Genomic DNA, 9,535 nt, shown 5'->3' on the forward strand with positions numbered 1-9,535 from the left:
AGTAGATCCCTCCAGAAGGCGTCTGGCAGCAAGCTGCCCAGCGGGGCAGAGGACCTTGGAGCGGAGGCCCCGCCCACAGCGTTCAAAGAGGGGAAGCAAAGCAGAATGTTAGAACCCGCAGCCGCCTCAGCAGGAGCCCCATATGTTTTTTATAAAAAGGCACAATGTGAGCATTGTTCTGTGCTCAATAGCGCGACTGTTATAACTAATGCTTTTAGTATGAATACAACCATTTAAAATTCCCAACCAGTTGCACTTAGTGACAATATGCATCAGAAAACGAGCTCAGAAGCAGAGATTTCTCACTAAGAGGTCAGTTGGCTTTAGATACCATTATTATTAAGGTGCCCAGCTTCCAAAAACACACTCAGTATTTGCATGAACAGTGTTCTGGTCCCCAGCCTTTGCAGCTCCAAATACTAAGGCAGATTTTCACATGTATATTGGAGAACATTGATTCTATGCACACAGGGATGATACACAGAGGGTGTGTGTGTCATTTGTTTCATTTCACTCTAGCCCTTATTCCCCTACTCCCAGCTCCAGCCCAACCCCAAACTGGCATCTCCAGGACATAAGCCCCCCAGCATAATAGGTCTCCAGATGCCCCATGACTCATCCCCATTCAGCTCCCATCCTCCCAACTGCCCTCCTCAAGCCTGGTTGACCCCATAGGGTCTTCCAAAGGAGAGGTGAATGAATTTCCCCAAATGTCCAAGTGTATTTGACACTCATCAGGGTTTTTAGGCAAAGCATCTGAATCCATTTTCCATTTGGGGAAGTTCCCTGTGCCTTGAATCTTGAAGGGAGGCAGTCCTACCCACTTCCACTATACCACTGAGGTTAGGGGCTTGGGTAAAAACCAGCAAAAGAGACCTGAACTCTGCTAATCAGGTCTAGAGTTTTGTGGTAAAAATGCAGTCACCAGAAGAGTTAGGGGCTACTGGTGACAGCATCTGCCTGGCCCCTCTTGTTTTCAAGCCTGTTTCTTTCAGTCTTCCTAGGAATCCCCAGACCTGACTGATGTCCTCTGACAAACAGCCATTCTGCTCTAGTCAGGAGGTGTTTGAAATTCGCAAACCCTGCCTCCAAGCCAGACTCCAGGTATTACTTCATCAATTTTTTTATTGAGAGGGAAAAGAAATGGCCAGCGACCCTGAAGAGCAGGTAATGGTTAGGGCTGAGGATGGAAGGGAGACGGGAAGGGCGGTGAGGGGCCTGATCGGGCCTAGCTCACAGCCCCGTCGCCCTGCATCTCTTGAATCTTAAGTTGAAGTGCTTCTCTGACTTGTCTCATCTCCCTCCAACCAACCCTTACTGAAACTCTTTCTCATCACAGAAGGAGAGAATACTGCAGATTTTAAATTTCTCAGTTAACTACCAGATAATCCACAGGACTTGGGAAAGACCACATGAGAACACTTGGAAGAAGTACCCCGGCAAAGCCAGGCCTGGGTCTTCCCCACCCCAAGGGAAAAGCACCGAATAAACCAGCGTGATCCGGAATCATGTGGGTGAGAAGCAAGGGCAATGCTCCCCACCCTCACCACCTGTAACTAGATGAGGGGAGGGGGGAAGGGCGGTTTATCCGGAGGATGGGTCCCTGAGGGGAAGGCCGGCCTGGGAGGCGAGGGATGCCGGCCAAGGTCGTTCCTGACTGCGTCCAGTTGGTCCTGAATAAGGCGGACCCGCTCGTCCAAGCTGCGCTGCTGGGCCAGGACGGCGGCCTTGCCGGCCAACAGGGTGCGGTAGGCGCTCAGCTCCTCTGCGGGCAGTGCGCGCGCCAGCAGCTCGCGTAGGGCCTGCTCCCGCCGCGCCACGTGCTGCTTCAGCTCCCTAGCATCTTCCTCCTGCCGCTTTAGGAGCCCCAGTCGCTGCAGCAGAGAGGCCTGGAGATGCAGGGCGACGGGGCTGTGAGCCAGGCCCGATCAGGCCCCTCACCGCCCTTCCCGTCTCCCCTCCATCCTCAGCCCTAACCATTACCTGCTCTTCAGGGTCGCTGTCGGCACCCGCCCGGGCCAGGGCGCGGTGCACGCGGGCCAGGCGACTGCCCAGCAACAGCAGGAGGCCAAGCACGCGCTCTAGGTCGGCCATGAACCGGCTGAACCGCTCCAGCTCGTGGGGTGCACAGGCCTGGCCGACGGCGGCCTCCAGAGCAGCTCCGCGCCTGGCCCAAGCCTGGGCCGCTCCCTGCAGCTGCTTCTGCTCGGCCTGAAGGTCCCTTAGCATCTTTTGGAGGAGGTCCGCCAGCTCTGCCTGCCGGGAGTGCGTAGGCACTTAAGTCTGGAGCCAGGCCCCTGACTCCTCAGACCAGACTCTGGGTTCTGGCCCCACTCAGCCACCAATGGCCCCTTCCACACTCACTTTCTTGGCTTGGATGCTGTTATTTGGCTTTGAAGTACCCTGGTCACATGGTTGGTCAGGCACAACGTGGGTGGTAAGGTTTTCAGGCCTTGTCTCCTCCTGAGAAGTTGGCAGGTGCTGGGTGGAGTTAAGTAGATAGGACCTGGGGACAAAACCAGAGCTCCTTGGGTTGTCCTGCCCTAGAGAGCAGGGGTTTAAAGTCGTCTGAGTCCCTGATGCCCCTCACTCACCCTGGCTCAGAATTACCAGCAGCCTCCTCTCCAGCTTCCCTACAGCCTTGTCTCATTGCAGCCCAGACCTCAGCTAAGGGAATCAGTCCATCTAGCAGACCCAGGGATGGCTCTGGGCTGGGATAGGAGGGGAAAGTGTCACTCTGAGAGGGATCCAATCTGGCCAGCTCCTGAACCAGCTCCTCGAGGCGTGGACTGGGCCATGTTGACCTGGGACCAGGCTCCCCAGGGCCCCAAGCTAGGGCACTGTGGTCAGGGGGCCCTGGGGTATCATTGTCTGGAGGTCCCAGGGTATCACCTGGGAAAGGTTTGAGGTCAGTCTCTGCAGCTGTGGGGGGAACAGTCGTCAGCAGTCCAGTGGGGTCAAATGTAAGGATGTCACCATTTGCAGTCTCAGGGGGGCTACAGCATGTAGGCCTGGAAACATTCACAGAACCGTTTAACCCCTGCCAACACTCATCCACCCCTGCAGTTTCTGGGTCCTCATGGAGGGGCTGCTCTGGGGGGATTATAGCTTGGTCAGTCCTTTGACTCAAGCCAGCGCCGTACTCCTGGTCAGAGACATGGACACTGAAAGTAGAAGAGACACTAAATCAGAAAAAGCTCTGGCCAAGGGCCCCCCTCTCCCCTCCCCCTGCCAACCACTCCCCCCCCCCAAAACCCCCGGACCCCAGCCTTCGGTCAAGAGAGAGTTCCCTGCCTCTCCAGCATTTTATAGATGTGTGTAGGAAAGGTATATCTCACACTGCTTGAAAGTCTGAGGGAACTCACCAGGTTGGGAGCCCCAGGGGAGTCTGGGAGTCTGCAGGTGATCTTGCTCTGACCAGGGGGGATTCTTCCAGGAAAACTTCATCATCAGGAAGGGATGGGAGCCGAGCAGACACAATGCAGTTCTCTGAGCCCCTCTGCTCACAGTCAGAGGGACCGCTCTGGGGGCCCTCTGCAGGACACACTTCTGTAGCTTCCTTCTGATTCAGGAACCTGGAGGCAAAGATCCCACACTGACCACAGTGACCAGGATGATTCTGGTTCTGTACCAGAGACACAGTGGGGTGTTGGGGGTGGGACTAGGGGGTGTGGTTTGCACTCTGCCTTGAGACATAAGGCTCAAACTGAGGGTGGGTGGAGGCCTTCTTTCTTGAGCAAGAGCCATGAAGGCTGCCTCCCCCAACTTTCAATTCACAGAGTGGTCCATGTCTCTCACCTGTTAAGTTTGGTCTGCAACGGTGGTCTGGGGGTTTCTGCTCCTTGGGGAACAGCCTAGAAAAGGCAAGCAGTTGGGTGAAATGTTGCTCAAGTTTTCAGTCCTCTAGGTTCCCCCACCCCAAGGTGGCAGCCCCTATGTTCCATACCTGGGCAATGGGCATGACACCTTCTGGACTTCCCCAGGGGGCCAAGACTTCCCCGGAAGCGCTCCGACTCCGACTGGCGGCAGGCCTGTAGGCATTGCCAAGCTTCAAGGGCCGGGGTTTCGGGTCCTCTATGCTTGGGGGCTGGGTCGCAGGCAGCCATCTGATCTGGTGACCTTCGAACTCAGCCAGCGTCCTCTGCTGCCATTCCCGAGGCTCCGGCCTAATGAAGCCAGAGCTGGAGCTGACCTCTCCCGAGCATTGCCTCGCCAACCCAGCACCCCTACCCAGGCTATCCAGTTTCCCTGGCTCTGAGAAGCACCACTTCCGCTGCTGGGTGGGAGCCCCCGAGCTCGCCGGCTCTACTTCCCCGCCGGGGTGGCTGAGCGAGGCGGAGCGCGGGTGCTCGGCCGAGGGCCGCGCGGGGGGCGCGGGCCGCAGGCGGGAGGGCAGGCTCATGCGGAGCTCCTTGCGCTGGAAGGACGTCTCCCGGAGCACTCGCCGCTGCGCGCCCTGCAGCCGCTGGCGGTAGGCGGCCCGCAAGGCGGGCGGGCTGGGCGGCTCGGCGGCCCGCGCCGAGGCCTCAGCCTCGGCCGCCAGCGCGTACAGCAGAGGGGTGGTCTGGCGGCTGAGCGGTCCCGGGGTCCCCTTTTCGGGGCGACGAGGCCCACTGCGTGCGGCGGCCGCGGGCCGGGGCTGTGGGGAAGTGCGAAGCCCGGCGGCGGGGGCCGGGCCGCCCCACACCACGCGCACGTAGTCCCAGTCCAGGTAGGGAAGTTGCTGGGTCCCCGGAGAAGGCGACGGCGTGCGCGGCTCTGGAGGCTCAGGACCGCCTGAGGCGGCAGAGAGAGAGCTGTAGGCTGAGTCGGTGGGCGCAGACCACCCCCGCGAGTCCAAGCTGCGAGTGGATGAGGCCGGGGAGGTGCGGTCACCTCCGGGACCCAGGGCCTCCATGGCTGCTCGGACGAGGGCGGAGGCTGGCCAGCTCTGTGAGGCCTGGAAAAGCATGGGCGGCGTGGTAGGTGAGGCGCTCCGGGTATGGATTTAGGACAGCCTGCTGGCCCCTCCAACACGACATGCTTACACATCGCCTCCCTGGCCACGGGACCCATGGCCCTAACATCCCGCACCTCCCTCGTCTGGGATGGCAAAGGCAGGAGGACCAGGGGAGCACCTCTGGAGGTTGAGGGCCTTAGCTCAGGGGAAGGAAGTGGCGACTAGTCCATTCCCTACTGGGGCTCTTCTGGCCCAGCCTCTACCCTGGCACCTCCTGGAGCGCTGAGAACGTACCCAAGCTCCTTCCCTCCCCAACCCTGTCCCACCCTGGCGGCTTCCTGGCTGCTTTGTTAACTTCTCCGGGTGATCTTTCCCTCATAAACAACAGTCAGCAACGATCTGAGATCAGAGGGGAGCCAAGAAAGGAGGGGAGGAAAGACCCAGGTCAGGTGTCAGGGGCAGCTTCACAGCCTTCCTCTGGGCCAGTCATGTTCCAGGTGCTCTGAACAAATATTTATCTTGAACCTCACAACTGTTGCCTGCGTTTTACAGATGAGGACAGTGAGGTTCTGAACCAGGGAATGATTTGCCCAGAGGCACAGAGCTAGTAACAGGCAGAGCCCTGCCTGGAATCTGGGCTTGCCTCCAAGCTTACTGAAGCCAGAATCAATTTCCTAGAAGCAAACTCTGCTGAAAGCCAGTTTACCCCCCACCCCTGCAACAAAGCTCAGACTCCTCTGTGGGAAACAAGCCCCCCCCCCCCTTCAAATTACTGTCAGATCCCAGGATAATATGTTCCTGCTTGGGAGACTCTGCCTTTTGTCTAGGAGTGACAGGCTCACCCCGTCTTTGTGCCACTCTTGCTTCTCCTATAGGGCCAGGCTTAGAGGTTTCCTGGCCCTTTGGGATCCCTCTAGTGTCCTAGCCTCCCCATCACAGCACTCATCACCCTGCATGGTGATTGTTGGTTTGCCTGTGATTCCCTCTCCCCATTCCCACCCATGAACTTCCTGAGGACAGGCCCTGCACTGACTCATCTCTGTGCCCTCAATGTTTGGCATGGTTGATGTGAAGTATTTGTTGAATGACAAGGAAACGAGCAGCATTGCCGGAACTAGATGGTGGTGGTGGGGGGGGGGGGTGGCTTTGCTGGAGAAGGTTGAGGGCTTCTTTGCTTCCACCTACTGTTCTCTCCCTATTAATCTTTTTGAAGAAGGGGACAGAATGGGTGAGACAGTTGCCACTCATGGACACTGACAAGGTTACTCAGGTTATTAAGAACCGAAAGAGCAGGCAAGCATAGCTTGGAACAGGAATGGCCAGAAATCAATACCTTCCCAGTGCCAGGAGGCGGAGCAAGGGGAGGAGCTGGGGGAGTGTACCTGGATCAGGGGTGAAAGTAGCTTTGAGTCTTGGGAACTAAGGGTTCAGTGTGGGCGATAGGGACTTTTGCGTGTGGGGGTGGATGGTGGGGAGTAAGCAGGTTTGCCTTCCCTGAGCTGCTTGGTTGGGACTGCAGAGAAGGGTGGCCCATAGCTGGGTGGAAACCGAAAAAACAGACTTTGGTGAGCCTCATCGACACATTTTGGAGCTCAGGATCACCCTCTACCCCATTCCCTGAGACCCCAGATTCTATAGATTGCTGGCTAGGGCAGGTAGAGAGGTTAGTGGTGGGAGGATACGGTGTTTCCTTAAAGGGAGAAGCAGTACTTCCAACATTCCCAGGAGGAGCTCTCAGCTGATCTGGTACCAGAACATCTTGACATCATCCACCTGGAGGCATCACTGTGCCTACTAAAGCCAGCCCTGAAGACTGGTCCTCACACTCAGGCTTGGGGACCACTTTTGCAAAGTAGTTTATACTATCTGTATTTCAGAAAGAAAAGAAGCTACTCTGAGTGGCAGCCCCTGGGAAGACTCACCTTCTCTAGGGAACCCCTCCAGCCACCCAGACACTGGCCCCTTCTCCTGCTATCCTTCTGAGCCCAACTTGGGAGCACTGTTTATCCTGGCTCATGCCACCCAGGCCTACCCATGTTGACTTTCACTGCATCTGTAGGCATGGGTAACTGTTCAAATATAAAGATGTTTCCTTAAAAAAGGCCTTGAAAGTTCTTATTTGTGAGTTACTGAATGACAGAGGGTTCTGAGTTCGCCCAATAAAAACAGCTTAAATGGATAATAAAAATGTCTGTATATTTTCTTATTGATCTCAACTTGTGTTGAGAATGCTTTTTCAGTGGTAACCTGAGCACCCGATACCCATGCAAGATAGGCTAGGAAAGTCCAGCTCCTTTAGTGTGTTTTGGGGCCTCAGACCAAAGAGCAGAGAGTTTTTGTCTGGCTGCAGGGAGCCTCTTGCAGTCCAGCCAGCCCCTGTGGCTGGGAGTGGCCACACCCCAGGAGCCCTAGCATCAGCACTAATGTCAGCTCTGGGCTGGGCCGCAGAGCCAATGCCTGCATTGAATGTAAGTCAGAACTAAAGCTTTCTCAAGCCCCATCAACCCAGGGGGAGCAGCATGGAATCCCTGCTGGAAAACTAGATTAGTTAGGGTCATATGGTATTGGCATCATTTGCAATAAACATCACCTGAATCAAAGAGCAAGAGAGGAAAAGGAGACAAGGATGACTTCAATGTTGAGAACTAGGAGCTGAGGAGGTGGAGGTGCCAGTGTCAGGAATGAGGAAGCTGAGATGCGGACTGGCCAAGGGTTCCAGGCCGGGTCTGGGGCCTGTGGACTTTGCAGTGTTTGTGGCAAGACTGGTGAGCAGTTGGGTAGGTTGAGATGTGGGTCTGGACCTCAGCAGAGAGTTAGGACCAGTCTAGCAGCTGGTTTTTAGTTAGAGGTTCTTGGGAAAACCGATGAGGACTGCTTCCAGTGACTAAAGTCACTGGAAGTCACACAAAGGCAACAGAAACAGATCCAGGTAAAGTGACCAGAAAGACAAGCTCAAATGATCAATAAGGATCAGGAATTAAATCAGGAATTAAATCATATCTGGGATGGTCTTCCTCAGTGGTAGGCTCACTGTAGGGTGTTGTCTCCATGTCACCCAGACTGAGTTTCTGGGTCCTGGGCCTGTCTTGAATCCCAGCTCTCCAGACACGGTCTGGAAGAGCAGGCATTTGGGGGAAGTTCCATGGCTCTCCCAGCCCCCTCCGGCTCCCCGTTCTCCAAGCCTGTCCCCCCCCACAACGCACCCTGCAAAGCATTCGCTCTCCACTGCTGCCGCCCACCCGAGAGTCTCCATAGGTTCTAGCTCCGTGAGGCGGGCAGGAAACGAGGATGCTGGGGCACATGGGGAAAGGAGGCCGCGGTCGAGGTCGGACCACATACCTGGGGCTTCAAGCTGAGTTGAGGTGCGTCAGGGAGGCAAGATGCACACGTCTGGTGGCCACAGGGGGCGACAGTCAGGCGGTGCGGCAGGAGAGCGACGCCTCGCGGACACTGGCAGAGTGGATGGCCCCCGGCCGGCGCATTTCTCGGTCTTTGGGGTTCACCGTCGGGGAAGGAGGGCTCAAAACTCGCGCAGGGGACCACGCGGTCCTGGACACGGGAGAGGGGGGCGGTGGGGGTGGGGGCGGGCTGGATTCCCTAGCGGCTCCGCTACCGAAGGGCAGGAGCCGGGGGTCGGGGAGTGGCTAGGAGGTGCGTTGAGACCCCCACTGCGTTTTCGCCAGCCCCCGGCGTGCTCCCCCAGCAGCTCCCGCCGCTACCGGTTCTGCGCCCACCACCCCTTTGCCGGAGGCGCGGACAGGGGCGCAGGAGCCCGACCCGACTCGCGCAGACCAGCAGTGGTGTGGAGCCCAACACCTCCAGACCCAACGACGCGCGGGCTGCTCCGCAGCGGCTCAGCCACTCCCACCCGCACCTAGCCGCGGGGCTCGCCCTACCGCTGTGGGGAACAGCGATTCCGCCGCCTGGCCCCCGGCCTCGCCGCGTACCTGAGCTCCAACCGAGACGCGCTCCTGGACTGCGGCCGCGCGGTGACATCAGAGCCCCGGGCTCTGGCTCCCGACCCCACCTCCGGGCTCCAGCCGCCGCGGGGGAGGCGCCAAATCCGACTCTCGGGGGCGGGAGCGCGGAGCGGCCCGCTGCCCGGGCAGCCGACCGCCCCTTCCTTAGTGTCCGCTTGTAGGCTTAGACCCCGGTCGGGGTTGGACGCTCGTTACCCCGCCGGGCACAGGCCTCTTGCTTCGGCTGGAGAAGCGGGAAAATAGGGGTAGGCTCCCAGGGCGGTCGCCCGCCCGCCTCCATCCAATGTGTTCTCACGGCCTGTAGTGCTCGGCTGGAGTCCCACGGATTTAAACCACCCCATCAGTGGGGACGCCCAGGCCAGGTCCCAAGAACTCCAGACGGCCACCTCATTCCAGTTTGGCTAAGTAAACAGACGCGCCACTGTCCCCGTCCAGCTCTGAGTACAGTTCGGATGCTAATGCATCCTCTCTTGACCAACTCTCCCTCTAGAACTGCCATTTCCAGAACTCTTGCAGCTCTCTATTCCTACTATGGGCTCTTTTCTCCCCTCCTTTTCCCTTTTCATTTCTCTCATATCTTGCATAGTCTGGGCCCTCTGGCCGGCCATCTGAAAAG

General features: G+C 57.7%; 1 protein-coding gene across 3 annotated transcripts; it reads right to left on the bottom strand.

Annotated features, from left to right (window-relative positions):
- Positions 1-121: 121 nt before the first annotated feature.
- On the bottom strand, positions 122-9,212 carry SHROOM1 (shroom family member 1). 3 transcript variants are annotated; one of them, XM_043912757.1, is made up of 9 exons: positions 8,887-9,200; positions 8,279-8,488; positions 3,947-4,939; positions 3,799-3,854; positions 3,366-3,575; positions 2,595-3,164; positions 2,365-2,506; positions 1,984-2,256; positions 130-1,889 (listed from the first exon to the last, which is right to left on the bottom strand). In XM_043912757.1, exons 3-9 carry the CDS (start codon positions 4,895-4,897, stop codon positions 1,557-1,559), a joined length of 2,535 nt encoding a protein of 844 aa, XP_043768692.1. In that variant the 5' UTR covers positions 4,898-4,939; positions 8,279-8,488; positions 8,887-9,200; the 3' UTR covers positions 130-1,556. The 3 variants fall into 3 exon arrangements, with proteins under 3 accessions (XP_043768694.1, XP_043768692.1, XP_043768693.1); XM_043912758.1 differs by lacking the exon at positions 8,887-9,200 and adding an exon at positions 8,836-8,883; XM_043912759.1 differs by lacking the exon at positions 2,595-3,164 and having other exon boundaries at positions 122-1,889; positions 8,887-9,212.
- Positions 9,213-9,535: the final 323 nt, after the last annotated feature.

Source organism: Cervus elaphus, chromosome 9 (genome assembly GCF_910594005.1).
Source record: "Cervus elaphus chromosome 9, mCerEla1.1, whole genome shotgun sequence".
In the NCBI taxonomy this organism is placed as follows: domain Eukaryota; kingdom Metazoa; phylum Chordata; class Mammalia; order Artiodactyla; family Cervidae; genus Cervus; species Cervus elaphus.

What these genes read in the sequence shown, in the direction of transcription:
- SHROOM1 (XM_043912757.1), bottom strand. Translation starts at nt 4,897, where the DNA reads ATGGAGGCCCTGGGTCCCGGAGGTGACCGCACCTCCCCGGCCTCATCC. An exon ending in GTGTCATGCCCATTGCCCAG is followed by an intron (nt 3,855 to 3,946) that starts GTATGGAACATA and finishes TGCCTTTTCTAG; the next exon opens with GCTGTTCCCCAAGGAGCAGA. An exon ending in ACAGCGACCCTGAAGAGCAG is followed by an intron (nt 1,890 to 1,983) that starts GTAATGGTTAGG and finishes CTGCATCTCCAG; the next exon opens with GCCTCTCTGCTGCAGCGACT.